The following is a 17,824-nucleotide window of genomic DNA, read 5'->3' on the forward strand; positions in this document are numbered from 1 at the left end:
GAATAATCTCTATAGTTGAAACTGAATGAACTGTAATATTTTTCAATAAATTTGTACAACCCCTAAGTCACTCATGTTAACCTTAAATAAACTATATTACAAATCATCAAATTAAATTTAATCTTTTAAATCATTTTTTATCATATATTTGTCATATAACAAGCGTTGAAATGGTGCAGAGATATTTGGATTTATGATTTTAGTACGTTCACCCTAATAACCAAACATTTTCACGAAAGTTTGGGTCGATCAATCGAATAGAAACGCGCGCGCGCGCGCATATGAAATATAAAGAGAGAGAGAGAGAGAGAGAGAGAGAGAGAATGTATGTGTATGTGTGTGTTTGTGTATAGGTCAAAAGGGTTAATTTACGAGCAAATGACAAGCCGCCTCTGTCAGTAACAGCCGACGCCTGTTATCCGTTATCAGTGGTTCAATATAATCGTTTATTCGTTCATGAAAGAACTACTATCAATGATTCGTTAGAAAATTGAAAAATATTTTACAAATGATAAATGTTAAACTTAGTTAGATGAATGAATAATATATAATAATATGAAGAATTTCCCAAAGGAGTTGAGCCTAGTTTGAAAGAAAATCCTTGGAGGATGTATCATTTTCCAGAAACTGAAATTTTATCCTAATGCACTATCTGATATTGTTATAATTAGTTTCTACTACTTTATGCAATTGCATTCCCTCATGGAACGTTAGTTTCCCTTAAGGAGACTAATATTAAACAAAAGAAAGATAAGAATATCGTTTTACTTAGTTATAGAGTAATAAAACTAGTTGAATTACTTTTGAATTAAAGTGACCATGTGAAGTCAATTTGATCAACGAGAATAAAACAAAAACAAAAAATAAAAGAAAAAGTAATTGGTGTTTTCGTTGAAAAGGAAAGAAATGGTGGTATATAAAAGATTAGAGTTTTTTCGTCGTCAAGAGTTTATTAAGGTTTCTAAATTAAAGTCGTCGATGGTTCGTTGTCGTTGTTGTTGGTGGTTTGAACAAACAACATTTGAATATCAGCAACGGGATAAGAAAGAATTGGAAGATGGTTCGGCGCATAAACCTTGCCGGCCTAGATTTTAATAGAAGAAGAAAAAGAAAAGAAAAAAAAACAGGTAGAAGGTGGTAGGTAAGAATGAAAAGTGTGTCTGTGTTTGAAAGATGGGAATATGGAATAAAGAAGAGGAAAGAAAGAAGAAGAAGAAGAAGAAAAAAGAGAGGATGGCAAGACAAAGTTAAGTTCGAGGTGACACGAGTTTGTATAGCAAGCAAGGTAGTAGAACCCCTACGTTCTTTTTGCCACGTGATGCACGTATGCAGTGCCAGTGTATTATGGAAGAAGGCGAATTAACTGTTCTTAAAATGGAGAGGGGAAAAAAAAGAAGAAGAAGGTGGAAGAAAGTCTTGTCCCCTAGGATAAAATACGAAAAGTTTTTCTAACGTATCTCTCGTACACGTGCACGCTTCTCGACCTCTTTCATTATTCTATTTCTCTTTCTCTAGTTTTGATATATTAAACCTTTATTATATTATATTATATAATACAGTAAAATATATAAATGCAATTTTTAGATCAATAAAGAAGTAAGTTCTTTTAAAAAGTGTACTAGATTATTATTTGCGATTTAATCCACGATTCATCTCAGATCATATCCGATATTAAGCTTTTTTTCTGATAAGAAAAAAATCCATTAAAGTATTAAAAATAATTCGAGATAGTATTAAAAATGTTATTTTATAAAATATATATATATATATATATATATATATAGGAACAAATTTATTCGAATACAAATGGATTAAAGTTAAATTAGAAAGCTATACGATATCGTCGGTTGTTTTTAGAAATAGAAATGGGGATCATTTAGGAATTAGTAACGATCGTAGAAAATGAAATTGCGAATTGTATAATAATTAGTGTCGTTAAATTCCTTAATTGTCAGAGATATGAGGAAAGAGACGATTCTAATTGTTCTGTGTTAGATAGAACAGTTGTCATCTGTAACGTTATTTAACTGAGAATGCTCACCATCGTCACTGTCGTACTTTTACGATCGCAACTTCTCGACCTTCTCGCCTTAATCAAGTAATAATTCGATTAAGCAACAAACCAACGGGAGTATAATCGTTAGCAATTAGTAAGAATGGAACCTGACGGGTTTTCCTCGAGGGTTCAAATCGATCGATTTTGTCCACCGCTGTGTATTCCATTATACACGTAATAAAATATCAATCAAAAATACGATCATACTTTTATTGTTATATTCTAGGTTATATTTTTATATTCTTTTTCTTCAAGAGAAAATAATAAAAAATTAATAAAAAACATATACATATATAACATAATGTTGTATCTCATAAAACGTAATGTTAATACCTCATTACAAAGAAAAGATTGTATTTTCTAAGAAAATTCCTAAATATTGAGATGAGTAAGATAAAGAATACACACGCATACATGTTTAGAGAGCATGTATGATCCTAGACTCGTGAAACTCAGGATCGATTTTCGTGGGTGGTTCGATTGGACGACGACCGGCCGGCGACTCGTGACTTGGAACTTTGCCAAAAGGTCACGGAGCAACATGTATACGAGTAACTGTAGCGTTCGTCGTTATCGGGTTTCTACAAATCGTACACGTTGCACCCCGTATATCGTTTAACTAGTGCATTACTGCTATTAAATCATACACGCGATTAAAAACAATAGACAAATAATTATTTTCAAAAATTGAAGTCAAAACCAAATGTTATTTGAATGTAAGTTTGAAACAACCAAATTGTGGGGGTCAACTTCTTGAGAAGTTGAAGAATAAGAAGCTTGAAGGATAAATCGAAGAAGTGGGGGTGGGGTGGGGGTTGGGGTTAAGGAGACGATTCCGAGATACTTTTTCGGCCTTTTATCTCGAGTAAAAGTTACATCCGGTTTGATATAATGTTACCGATCATATATAAGGATCAAAATCTTGAAGAAGGCGACAATACACATATGTAAGTATTGAGATGATACGTTAGGCTAGACTTTTGGGAAATTTCGACCTACAACGGAAAGCACTTAAAAGCGTTTGAAAGCGGAGTATCACTCGCCCTCGTTGAAAGTGAGACGAGGGATGGATGGTTAAGAAAGGAGTACGAAAGAATATACTGAAAAAGGATGCACATATGAAGGGAAGAGAAATGTAAGATATATATATATATATATATATATAGAAAGAGAGAAAGAGGAAAAGCGAAAACATGAGTACTCGCGAAGGAACAGGAAGAGAACAATGGAAAAATTACAAGTGTTAGAGCGAGAACGTGTAAAATTGAAAGCACACTTTTAAATGAAAAGAAGATCGATAATACGACGAAATTCTCTTTTTCCTTTTTTTGCTTCATTGATTGCTATTGAAAGAATGTGCAACTTTGATTTTTCTTACTCGTACTTTATTTCAATGTCTATTTTTCAATCTATTCCAAACGGAAGAAATACTATTCAAAATAATTAGTATAATTATCTAGGAGTAGAGAAACTCACGTATGTGATACATTGTTCAACAAATGGTGCAACCAAGTTGAATTAATTTTATTATTGCTGTATATGAAAAGGGTAATATAAAAAGAATTGCACACACACATCGAAGAAGATCTTGGTTGAATACTAATTCCTATGGGAAAAACGTTCAGATGAATTCGTTTGAAAAGAAGAACGCAGTATCATTTCGTTCGGTTAAACTTGGACGACCCAAACAAAATGCAGCATGGCTGATTGCTACAATGTTTCTCGAGGAAAGAATTTTTTTCGATGTTAGATGCGCGGTGAACCATTTTCTTTGTGCGTACTTAGGTGAAAAAGATCTAACACGTGAGTGAAACGATATATCGATATATCATCGAAGTTTAAAGAAATTAGGAATTCAAAATTGAAACTCCAATCTCGTCAGATTAAGTTTTATTAGATCATGTTACCTCTTGAGTTTCATCTTGAATTGTATCTCATAATGTTGGAAATTTGCCATAACATTATTAATGAAAATCAATAAATTTTTTATGGTTTTTAGTCTATGTGAAATTCTATAAAAATTGTGATCTGATTTCTACTTTAAAAGAAGACAAATTTTCTTCGTAAAATACAATCAAAATCTATGACATTTTTCTCTTTAATTTGTTAGAAGTCTGTCTTTGATTTAAGACAGGAATAGAAGAAATTATCGATTTCTTCATAAGTTCAAGTCCTAACGTAGGAAATAATAAATCACGTAAATAAGCAGAATCACGAATCGTATTGATAAATCTTATTGGCATTTGGCAAGTTAAATCAATCGCCTTCGAAACGAATGGTATTCGTGCAGAAAAATAATAAAATAAGAAATAGAAGGAACAAAAAAATATGTAAGAATGATAATTCATTCTTAGACATTTTCAACTTTTTTTTTCTACTCTGAAGTGATTCTTCTTTTTTCTTCTATTTCTTAGAATTCTACTATTCTCAAATCTCTTGGAATTCAACGGACCGTCACTAGAAAAACCTTATGTTCGTGAAACTAATCTCGTCGTTCTGTCACAAGCTTGAGAACCAACGAAGTTACTTCCACTTGTCATAACGGACTCACCCTGACACCGGCGATATATGAGACGTCAGCTTGGAAAATAAAAAAAAAATGTACAAAATGACGTGATCGTTGAATAAAAAAAAAAAACACGAAAACAAAGTATCTCAATATTTTTGATCATTTTCTTATTCCCAACACTGCACATCGTTCGACCAACCCATGTGCTTTTCTCGTTTAAAGTTTCCAAAGAATTTAACCTTTGGAGAAAAATAAATAAAGAAAAAACACCATAAAGAAAAAAATTTTATCTCAATTTTAAAAAGTCCGCACTGAACTTAAAATGAAATTATGAAAATTACAATTTGGCTAATAACGTCGTCGAATGAAGCACGAGAACGAAATGGAAATCGAAATTCATGAATTTGCATTGCGTTTCGTTTGCATCGCGTTTCGTTCCCCGTCGTGTTAGGACGAAAGGGTCCCATTATACAGTGGAAAACTTGCAAATGCAACGATGCCTGCATTAAACTACGCTTTCCCCAAACGATGCATTAATATTAATATCGTGAAAAAAAAAGAAAGAAAAAAGTGGCCTTACTAGGAGTGTCAGTGAATAGAGATGGATAGATAAATATAATATAACGTACAAAGGAAAACGAAAGGAAAAAAAGAGAGAAAAAAGCGATTTAAAAATGAACAAAATCGATTTTTATCGAAAGAAATCTAATGAAGAAAAGTTTGCTTGAAAAATCTGGAAATTATTCGACAAATTTGGCAGTTCGTTTATTTTTTTTTATTTTAAGGATTTTAATGGATGAATTAAACAGCAGTGAGACCTCGGGATTATTCTTTGTGTGAAATATGAAAAGCTAGGTGAGAAAATTCAATTCTCAAAGATCTCGATGAAATCACAATCAATCGTTTTACTGCAAAACTCGATTATCGAGAGTAGTAGTGAATTTCGAAACACGGCTCGTTTTCCGATTCAAATGATCTCTTGAAAGCACAGACTTGCGACCCAATATATTTGTTCTTCGCGACACGAATGTTAAATATCTAAACCAAAAGGTATAAGCGTGTTAAGGTAGGTAGTACATCTACTATACGAAATGGTAGTAGATTTATAGCTATGAATTAACGAATTAACTTAATGAATAGTGGATTATCAAATCAGCAAGGAACGAATTGAAAGGGTTCGTAGTTTTCTCGTTAATTTAAAAAGCCACACGATTTGGTTCGAGAACGAATAACAGCATTCGATCGAGGAACGATATTTTATTTATATTTCTACTAACACGTTGGATTCTTCACGACATTGTGTTAACTCTTTTATACTTTTATTCATTAACCTTTTGAACCCTTTAAATGGGTTCCAATTAATCTCACTTCCGTAAATTACCAATTTTAAAGTGAAACGACGATTACGATGACAATGAAACGATTCGTAGAAATTCGTAAACTTAAAAATCATCGTGTCCTGTAATTTGTAAATAATTTAAGGCATATAAATTCGTTTATAAATAAAATAAGGTATATCGTTCACTATTCAATTTGTTAAAATTACATTCTATATGAAAATATATGTTTTATTTTTTAATGTAGTAATTTGAACGTTCACGGTAGTAATAGGTATACACGAAGGTATAGGTAGGTTTAGCGTTAACGACATGCATGTTTGCTTATATCGGTGTAAAACGTAACTACCTACATCCCATCCCATGTGTCGTCGTAATTTGTCTTTCGGAAACGGAAACGCAGAACCGTAAACGTGGCTAGATAAAACGGAAATTGGATTTCCTTGGTGCGAGTTAAATCCGTTAGAATAGAGAGACAGAGTAGTGTCAACGTAATTCTTCGACCCTTTTAGGGTTACGCATAGGGTTACGCACTACGAATAGAGGAAAACAGGGGATAGTGGTTTGGTAGTTTATCGTTTCAAGTCGAGCTGTGATAAATAAGGGGTGAAAGAAGAGATTTAATACAAGGAAGAGTGAAAGTAAACTGTTGGGTAAGGATATAGAACCAGGATAGAAACCAACTGACCTAAATACGTACTTAGTTGTGCGTGGTATGTGAATCCGAGTATTTGGTATTCGTAACGGGGAGTAAATTGAAGCCGGTCACGATTTAACGGCGATTTAGCAGCAAGAATACCGCAACAAGCGCGTAAAATGTAAATCGCTAGTCGTTTAGGTGTTTCGCACCGGTTCGACTATCATCTTCGCAACCTTCATTGCTATCCCTTAGTTGTTGCTAACCATTGCATCAGAATTCAGTGTTAGATAAAAAAGGGGTAAACTCGTAAAAATGAAATAGCTCGGTTTTTCTTGATGTTTATGAAACACATCACACTTCTTACATCTTCTTTTCTTTTCTTGTGTTTTAGTAAAGAAATATTTAACGTTATTTATATTAACTTTAAATTATATGATTTTCTTAAATCTATTTACATATACGTATTCAATAACATAATTAATTATTATATATATATATGCATAAGTAATCATTGAAACGCATAAACGTTTTGAGTCAAGCTTTGCTTTACATTATTATTATGCACGATCGCGATAACTGAGAGTAAGTAGACGTACGTCGGTGCTATCTTCATTTGGATAGGTTTACCGATCGATGAAGGTCGCACGTTAAGTGCCATATCACGTGGCGGTTAAACTTTGTTTGCCGTTCAAGCCATTGAATCTATTGTATTCTACCTTATATGCAATTATAGTTTAAGAGAGACGAAGCATCATCGTTGCGCATTCAAAATATAATAATATAAGACTCACCTGCGATCAACGTTCTCGTTCGATGAAGTTTACGATGCACGTATTATAAAAAAAAAAAATAAATAAATAAACAAATAAAATGGACGATGGAATATTCGATTTAGTACTCACCTGAAACAAAGAAAACAAACAAATATTAAGAAAAGGTGTAACGTGTTGGTTAAAAAAGTTGCATAAAATTCAATAAAAAGTTTGTCAGATACGTTGTTCGTAAAGGTCTGTGTAAAAAAAAAAAAAAAAAAAAAGGAATGGTTGTAAAATGTAAGAAGAAGTAGTTTATGGTCGTTAAAGGCTAACAACGAAAGACTCGTAGTTTGTACTCGCGTAGTAGTTTCTTGGAGGAAAATGAGAACGACGTTTTCACTACGTCAAGGAGTTAGAATGGACAGGAAGAACCTGCCAGGGCTATTATTTGCAATTAGTCGCGTTCAGACGTGCTGCCATGCGTGCAACAATACGCGGTGCTAGCTCGTAAATGTACCCAGAGGGGTGTGTTGGGAAGTGAAAGGAGAGAAACAAGACGGCCAAGAGAAGAAAAGCCTGCTGAAGACTTTAATTATTTCGTCGCTTCTCATGAATAAATATGAGTACTGAGTGGTGATGCCAAAAATGTCTGTAGGAGGAGAAACGAGAAACGAAGACCTACCCGGTTATGAACCACGCGAATAGAGCATTCAAGACAATGCTTTATGAACACCAACAGAAAGAAAAGGGACACAGAGAAAGATGAAAAAAATAGACAGAGATAATAATTTTTTTTTTTTTGTATTTAATTATACTGCATTAATGCATCGTTGCATGTAGCAAATGTTCTAGAATTGTTTATTCCTATTTAAAAATACAAATGCATGATCTATGTACGATTATCGAGAATACACGAAATTAGATACCGAAAACGGAAACACGTAATCGAACGTACACGAATTATTTAATCTTATCGGTATATTCGTAAAGGAAAATTGTAGAAACGTAGGAAGAAGGAAGATTAGAATCGACAGGTTTTATTTGATTCGAAACATCACGTTGTCCGGTTTCGCTTATCTCAACTATTTTTAGATAATTTTCAAAATAAACGGTCACCAATTAGAACGACGATCATGCTGTAACAGTTAACATTAGATAGTTTTCGTAATCGTTCGAAACAAAAAGAAAATGCTCACGTAGCATGTAGAAAACGGGAGTAGACAATGTTCGTCTATTACGAACGAAGAAAAAGGAAAATGGTCGGCAAGCGAAATGCAAGGAAATCCAATGAATTTCCTTATGTACACCGTTTTCCTTTAACCCAGAACGACCGTATGATTGGCTTTGTTCCAAGCTCGCATAATCTTTGGTAGTGCAAACGCCTTCGGGTTTCGCATAGACTGCGTTTAAGTCCCTCAGGGCTAAATCGCAGAAAGGGCAGAAAATCTACAGAGATATTTGCAAGAGAATATCCAAGTATCTATAAACACAAAAGGAAAACTAAGATAGCGACATTGATAATTGTGGATTCTTGGGAAGTATCTACGAAACATTCTACTGCATCTTTTCTACATTATCAAACGTTCAACCGACTTTTTTGTCCGTGATCCAATTACAAGATGGTAGAACGTTGAACGTTGAATCGTTCAGATGCATTCGTATGATTTCTTGCAAACGATTTTATTACACTTTTATTTATATAAAATATCCTTGACACAGAGAAATGAAGAAATAACAACTTGCTATTGAAATATTTCTTTTTTTTTTTCACACGTTCGTTTGCTAAATGGCAAAGCGTTAATTGCACGCAAAATTTGGAAAAAGAAATGCATGATTATGGGGGGAGGGGGGGGAAGGTGGTAGAAACGTCACTTTAACGTTTTCCTTTTTCTTTTTTTTTTCTTTTTTTGTTGTATTTACGACACTGAAAGTAGCGTTTCGTTGCCCGTTGACTCGACGTTTTAATCGCGGAAAAACGAGACCAAACGCAAAAGAGGAGAACGTTTTTTCGTTGGTGTCGTAAAGCGAAAAGGTACGTTGTGTACGTAATAATGTCGCGTAAGTTATGCACAAACGTTTTAAATTGTATGTCATAGTTATAAATTATTCGGTACAACATGGCCAACGAGAAATTAATTTTGATCCTTGTTTAAAGATTACGTTTCATTTCTACGTGAAAATGTTCATTTAATAGACAGAAAGATTAAATTAAAGCATACATACAGTTTCACGCACATATTTATTTTTCATTTAAATAAACAAATATTTTGTTCGAGATAGATTGAAATAAAAAGGTTTGGAAAAATGAAACAAATTCGTAAAAATTCACGTGTCACTTCATTGAATTCTAATAGACCTTCAACTTTTCTGGTTAGATCAAAACTTTTTTCTCAAACTAGAACTTTTGTTTGTTATTTTTTCCTGAAAAAAAAAAATCAATGTCTGTTCCTTTTTTTCTTGGAAAAACATTAACATTGTTAACCGTAAAATATTGACGCTTAAAATAGATACAAAGAAGATCTCGAGAAAAGTATCTATCTAAAAAGACACCAGAAATGGATGTAAGTAAAAATAAAAATACAAATAAAAATAAAATATCTTCGTTGTTATATTTCATGATACTCTTATCTTACTTTACTCGCAACCCGTATTTGCGTTTTACTCGCAACACAGTTTGTGATAAATCACGGACACGAAGGAGGGCTAAAGCAAAATGTTTGGAGCAAAAGTACATGCTACGAGCCAAAAAATAAAGTATGATTTCTTTCATCTCACGAAAACCGATATGTTCTTTGAGGAAAAAAAAAAAATGATGTATCATGTATTACATTTCGTGGATATCTTATACAGTAGCTTTTTCTCGCATTGGAAATAACACGTTATATGTTAGAGAATGACGAGAAAGTCAAATCGATTTTGACTCTCTGAAGTAAAATAATATTCCTCTTACAAATACACACGTATCCGATGTATTTCAAACGAAAAAATTAATAAATGTATGTTGCTACGAAAATTTTGGAATACATGGAATATATTCGAAATAAAACTAAGAAAAAAATATTAGGTGGTTCGGAAAGTCGTTTCGGTTTTCTTTTGTAAAAATGAAGATTATTTTTGCTTCGAGGTTAAACCTAAACCTTACAAGTGGTCATAAATAGTTGAATTTGATAAATTTAACCTCTCATCGATCTCATATGTTACTATTTATCGGTTTGCATTAACTAATGCCATTATTGCGTCAGCAAAAAACGAAACGACTTTTCGAACCATCTAATATTTTAGATACTTTTTATCGTGCTTGAGATGATCAAGAAAAATAATTCAAGTTGTATGTTAGATTTGGTGTAAGATATAGTAGGACGTATATATAGGATGAAAAAATATGTAAACGTAAAGGAAAGAAGGAAGGAAGTAACCGGAAGTAATTAAATAACCGGTCGCAGACTATATTCTATATTTGTCTCCATATCCATTTCATCGTTTCGTTGCCGTTACCATGGATTGTCGTACGTTTTTTTCAAATCACCTCCATTCTAAAGAAGTTTTCACTTTGAAAAATATGCAAATTTGTAATAGTATCCTGTAGCAAAGTATGGAGCCATATAACCATAGCGAATTCTTTGCTGAAGAACGAAACCTTTGCATTTGGAAGAATGTAATTCTAGTGGCGTTTTCTTGGCACACTGACTTTTACCTCTATTTTTCTTTTTTCTCAGCTTTCATTTTACGATCTAGGAAGAATTTAACTATGAACTTTCACGGTGTTTCGAGTGGAACACTCTAAGCGGAAAGTGGAAATGAAAGAAAAGAAACGGTTGGTCGTTTCAAAAATATATTGCTTCAAGTAGGAAGAAACGGGAAAATCAACGCACCGTTATAAATCTTTCAACATAGAACGATCATCTAAAATCTGAGCATACGACGATTTGCTATATATATATATATATTTCTGGTACGAGAAATCATGCGTAAACCATAAACACTTTGTATTATTTGTTCATATGTTCAAGAAACATAAGAAAAAATAAAAAGAAGAAGAAAAACCAGTTTCTGCAAAGCTGGATCGATAGGAGAAAATTTTAGTGAGAAAGAGAAAAAAAAAGGGGAGAGACACAACCTTTTACGAGCTGAGATGTGTCCAACGAATCATTTATGAACCCGCGTACTTAAAAGACTCTAGCTCGAATGGAAGGAAGCTTCCTTCACGAGATTCGACAATCTTTTTCTCTGCAACTTTCTTAGGGGTTTTTCTCCAATGACAGATCTCAAACGATATATACTCAATCGCTTTCATCGTTAAAGAAAAAAAAAAATTAAACTACCTCTTGAGATAAAGTTCGAGAATCTCTTGAGAATTGAAAAAGACAACAACAACAAAAAAATTAAAAGTTGGAAAAATAAAAAAAACTCAGCTTTACTTTATTTTCTTGTTTCAACCGTGACGACATACGAGAAGAACGAATAAGTTAGTTTGAATTTCTTGTAGGAAGACAACAAAACAAGAAAACAAAGTGTTATTTCGAAGAAAATTGCATTCGAACTCATTGGAAAGACGATTTTAGAAATACTGAAGTTGCTAGAATAAAACACGTGATGTTACTGAGAGACAACGTAAGAAGTTGTTGATAGACTAACCATAAGACAATACCATTTCCTCCTACACGGTAATAAGCAAACGTTGTCTGAATATACTATGAATATTTGAACTTGAGTAAGTGTCTACTGTCACAAAGTGTATGGAGTTTATTTCAAGTTTAACGAGATGTTGGAAACAGCAAACGTCTATAATACCCTGTGTAGTCCTACTTGTCTTTCGGGACATTTCTTCGACTCTAGTTCATGATAGTCGATAATACTATTTTTGTCTTGTTAAGTACGCAACACAACTATCTACCATATTCTCTGCCATCGACAAGTTTTCCCGTCACGACATATTTTCCTCGTTTGAAATAACTCATGAGAAAATCATAAGATCGATGTACTATCTACCGTTTATCGTTTATTTACACGTAAGGATATTGATCGATGAAAATAATCGGAAAGTAGGAATATGTCGACGTCGTTGAATCATAAGTGGGGTTTGGTGATGGTGAGGGAGGGTAGGAAAAAATCGATTATAAAAAGAAATTTTGTCAACGAAGAAGAACACACTTAACTAAATCGTGTGTTGGAAACATTTCGAAATGATTAAATTTCCATGAATTTTCATGCTTTATCTTTCATGCGAATGTTTAACGCGAAAGATACGTACTGTCCTTCCTATAATACCGAGATTAGATTATTTCGAAATATCGCTCGAGGCTCGTTATCGTAATTAGAAAATATGTTAAAGCTATTGTAGTTTTATTTTTATTTTGGTATTATATTGACGATAATATTCCTATTTCCAGCTGAATTACATTTTCATCGTAGGGCACGCATTTTTAACACGTTTTGGGCATAGCTGGGTGTCATTTATTAAGTGTGGGTATAAAATGACAGGATAAATCATGGCTTGTGTGCTTTTTTTTTAATTTTACAAGATTACTGTCACGTAAGCTGACAGAGAGAGAAAGAGAGATTTTCTGACGATAAAAAAAAGGTTGTAGACATAAAACTTCGTATAAACGTCAAGCTCGATCCCTAAACAACAACAGGTATTACGTAAATGTAACATATATTCTCATATTTTGTTACACAGACATATTTCATTAGATCTTAAATCGTTTTTACGAGACACGTCATTGAGAAAGGACTTAACGTAAATTAAATTCTTTTTGAAAACTTACGATCATCCTTTTGATAGAGTTAGGACTAAAGACCATCATTTGACGTTGTTTCTTGATAAGTCTGCTGAGTCGTTGAGTCCTTTGAGCGCAAGTAAGTGGTTGTCCGTTCAATTCAAAATCATCTCTGAGTTCATCCTCGAAATCTTTAACATCATCTTCAAATTGTGGACTATGTCTGAGAGTTACGGTACTTAGAGGTACAGTTTTGGCAACAAGACTCTCGCTTCTGACACTCCAATTAGAGCCACCATATTTTTTCAGATTCATCAGATCACCGATGCTACCTCTGACCTGATTGGTACACAGTTGAAGATTCGTTCTTGAAAGTGCCGGTGAATGTGGAAGAGATTCGGAACATTTTTCCGTTGATCTAACCACATCCGGTAAAATTGATTTACTTTGAAGTTTGTCCAAATCAGAAAGAGACGATCCACGACGTATCCTAGCCCTTGGCAAGGATATTTTTTCTTTAGCAATTTTTTCTTTCTCCCGATTAACGCTCTTTGATGATAAGGAAGACTTCATTGCAAAGAGACCAGCTTTCAAAGGAAAGAGCAATGCCCATTCGGTCGATTTTTCACGTGTCTCCATTTTCACTGATTTTCTTTCTTTCTTTTTCTCGATAAAAAATATTATATACGTTGAAACGTATATACGATTTGACAATGAAATATGATTTTAACGTAACGGAAACTTCGTTTAAGAGTTATTTTTATTTTAACGATAAAGAACCATCCGGTCGGTCAGTCGTTATCGTTTGTTTCAATGTTAACTAGAAAAATTTGTCGTTTTCTTTGATCAAAAATAAAGTCTTTTGTTTATTTCAAAATTGACAAAGTTCTTTTTCAAGAAAACGTTCTCTTTACCTTACTTCCTTTGACGTGTCTCTTTCTTAAGAATGTTTCCTCGAATGACATCTTTAAAGGGCAATACTTCAGTTCCTTTAGAAACAGGTACAGTGTTTTCCGGTTTCCACAGTTAACGTTCTCAGCCACGCCAACTTGTTGCCTCGTAGATGTTTGAAAGTGGCTGTTAGGTGTATACTCGAGTATCTCGGTCAAAAGGATAATAATCCTTAGATGGAACGAAGAATAAAAGAGAGATCCTTCTTGGTCGGCAACTACGACGAGACTCAATGAGGCTGATAGATCGTTGTGCGAGCTTAGGATATCGTCATATAGTAATGGTAAGAAGTAGGGTGCTAGTATACTAGCTTGTGATGGACCTCTCAGTGGTATTTTCACTTAAGTTAACACGACCCCCTGCGAAGATGTACTCTCTTTGCAGACCGTCGACGACACTTCCGTCTAATAAAAGCCTAATAACGATCGATAAAAACGCCTAGTATCCTTTCGTGCTTGACCAAGTCGAAGGATCGGGAAAACTTTGTTATCAATTTAAACCAAGGAAAGTATTGTTAGAATGAATGTTCATATGGGGACCGATGTATGCAACGAACTTGACGTACGGAGAAATGATTCGATACTGGAAGGAAAAAGTTGAATTTGCTTTGCTTCAAGCGCGAACGTGTTAGCCGTGATAACCGAATGACGAGTAAGCGAAGACCTTGTGGTGAAGGTGATATCGTTCGTCTAATCGTTCGTCATCCTACTCGTCGTCATCCTCTGCGTTTGGTCGTCGCACTCTTCTTGTCGTCGTCAACGTCAACGTCAACGTCGTCGTCGTCGTCGTCGTCGTCGTCGTCGTCGTCGTCGTCCTAGCAATCGCAATCGCAAGTTCACAATCATCATACGGGCTTCCGATTACGCATGATACGAAAACGAAACGGTCTGCCCTACATAGATTATATTCTCGCGAGGTCTTTTTTTTTCTTTTTTTATCGGCACACAGTGGAACAAACGTACGCAGGAAGGACAATTCCAAGTAATAATCTTTCAGGGTTAAATTGTTATTGAATCGAAGAGTAGTATTTTTTTCGGTGAGTTTCAAGTATGAAGGAAAATGATGAATCGCCGTGAATCCACGTATATCATTTTTCTCAAAATGGAATATCGACAAGAGTGAAAGGGGTTCCAACGAACGAACCTTTAGAGAATTCGAATAAAATGCAAAGTGAGACACGGTCAAGCATACGAACGGCATGTTTTATAGAAATAATAAAAATACGCTGGAAAGAATGGAAAGCGTCTAGCTACGTGATACTCAGAAACGCGAAATGAGACTCTTAGCTGATGCAATATAAGGAAGAATAATAAAAATTAATAAATTCATTTAAAAAAACTCCTATCAAATATTTTATAATAATAGTTGATATAATAATAAGAGAGATATTATTTATAAAAGTTTGTTAAAGTATCGATATCGCAGAAATACAATGAATCATAGCGATAAAGAGTATAATGAAATCTCATATCGTAGCTACTGAAGGAAGTAGTTAAACGTAGGCGATATAACGAATGAATGGTAAAACTTATAAATTATTTCGAGAATAAATTATCTCTCGTACGGCCATTTCGTAACAACAATTTGGTTTGATATTTAATTGGTAATGGAGATTTGTGTTAATCGTTATGGGGTGGTCTATATCGACGACTACGACTCAACGAATGGATTATCGATTATCATTAAAATCATTATTTACTGATAACCGATATAAAAGGTGTAATTATATTTGGAAAATTGAATAAAATCAATTTCAAATTGCATATTTCAAATAGATGATGTTCCGGATCTATAGGAAAAGTTTTCAGTTATTGTAAATAATTATTAGACAAAATTGCGTGGCCATCACAACCTTCCGGTGCAACAAATAAACCAACAGAATTGGCTATGTTGTTTCATTCTCTTACTCCTTCTTTCCTTCACCTTGGTGTGCAAGCTTAACACTTAAAGCTTAATTTACTTTTCCAATTTCAACTCTTGTCTTCTTAATTCGCTCATTTAGATTTTCCCTAGTGCAATAACGTTTCTAAAGTGTACATCGTCTGCTACGGCATCTCAAAGTGCAGCAGGTGCGTATACTCGGAGAACCGTGATTGGAGGAGAGGATTGGGCGGTAGTATTGGGTGACACGATTGGACGAGGCGAATTGGGCGACATGGCTGCTTGCGTTAATGGAAGTTTCGTGTAAGCTAACGTTATATATATACATAGAATCTACAGCTGCGACTTGAACCATCGCAAGAGATTTTCAAGGTGACGAGTCACCAACGCAACTCCGACGATTTCTCTCAGCCACCCTTTTTCTCCTTTCTTTTGCGATATACTAACACGACTTCAACCTTTTCACGCTTCGTTCGTTTTTTATTCATTCGCCGTGCGAGTAACGAAAGTCAGTCTGATACGATAAAAGCTTCAAGGTCATCGGTAAAACAGTAAGTAAATCTACCTTTTATAAATCTACTAACATGAGATAACAAAAAGTGTTTGCAAAAGAAATTTTTCTAAGATTAATTTAAGATGATTAAAATTGAAGTCCCTGATTTGTGGCAAGAGGTTAGATCAATAGTTGTAAACCGCGAGTCAAACAATTGATCGTGACTCGGTTCGATTAAATTCCGGTCGACAGTTCGTGATGCGAACTTCCATCCTTGAACGAAAAGGTACACGAACGATAAATCACAGGGTGAGAGAGAAAGAGAGAAAGAGAGAAAATGGATGCGCGCCATTCCTATAGCTACGACTACGTGACAAATTGATGGGTTCTCTCGAAAGGTAGTAACAATTGGCAAGGCCGCTTTTGTGCGGCTGCGAAGGACTGTCGAAGAGATGCGGGCTACCGACGACGAGGTGGCGAGATATCGAACAACCGCAGATCTTTTTCGGAAGGTCGACACACGTAGGTCGATGTACTTTCGTGACGTGTTCGAGTATGAGAGCGAAAGTATTTTAACGTAATACAAATTTCCGATACTATTTTAATATTATCATGATAGGATATTACTTAAACAACAACGTCTTTGACTTATCGCCGAATAAGAAGAACAACTTTTATTTTTTTTTTTTTTTAAATAACTCAATAACCGGAGCACGTTAAACGTTACTTTGACGTGTAACTCGAGCGTTAACACGGCCTTTGAAAAAATTCTATACGAGTGTACAGGTTTATTTTTAGACAAAAATTTAGTCGAAGGTCAGGTGAGCGATCGCATTATAAGGATGGAAAACAAATACTCACGTTCAATGATATGATGATCTTATTGTAGGCCCAGTGCCAACGTTGTCGAGGTGTCATCTTTATTTCCGGTCTTTCTTTGAGTTGGGTTGGAACAGGTACAGCACCGACCATCTCTAAAAGTTCCTGATCGGGTGGTGGTTCTGGTGGACTTCGCGGCGGAGTATCCATTTGAACGCTCTCCTCCAACGATGCTTGCTTCGTTATACTACCTAGAATAAAATAAGCTTTTTATAGAAATCTTGATAGATAACCGATAGATGACGGATATAAGATTCATCGGCCTATTACGTAGCCTACTAACCGCGCGGACTCTCCGTTTGCGACAATGGTGGAGTCGTCTTGTACGCGTCGACCAATGAATTCTCTCGAGAGCTACGAATCATTGCTTCTTCTCCGTGTTCGTACCTGGACAACAAATTAATGTAAAAATAAACGACGATGATTATTAAGAAAGATTACACGAATAAAAATATGTAAATAATATTAACCTTTCAAGAGTTTCGTCCCTCATTTTGTACCCTCCGTTCAATTGATTGCTCAAAGTAATGTCGGTCTCGTCTATCGTTTCTTGATCCTTGAAATAACCTCTCTGATAACTCTCAGCTCTGGAAATTGCTTGAG

At 34.5% G+C, this 17,824-nt stretch overlaps 1 protein-coding gene across 1 annotated transcript in view; it reads right to left on the bottom strand.

Moving 5' to 3' along the window:
• Nucleotides 1–3,215: 3,215 nt before the first annotated feature.
• LOC149031626 (uncharacterized) overlaps nucleotides 3,216–17,824 on the bottom strand; it is a 59,739-nt gene continuing 45,130 nt past the window's right edge. The window contains 4 exon segments of the mRNA XM_089175115.1: nucleotides 3,216–7,444; nucleotides 17,204–17,412; nucleotides 17,505–17,608; nucleotides 17,692–17,824. Of these exon segments, the coding sequence (XP_089031241.1) occupies nucleotides 7,340–7,444; nucleotides 17,204–17,412; nucleotides 17,505–17,608; nucleotides 17,692–17,824 (551 nt within the window). The 3' untranslated portion in view covers nucleotides 3,216–7,339.

This window comes from Polistes dominula, unplaced genomic scaffold (assembly GCF_049000335.1).
Source record: "Polistes dominula isolate Pdom_NZ unplaced genomic scaffold, Pdom_raw_medaka contig_82, whole genome shotgun sequence".
Taxonomy (NCBI): Eukaryota; Metazoa; Arthropoda; class Insecta; order Hymenoptera; family Vespidae; genus Polistes; species Polistes dominula.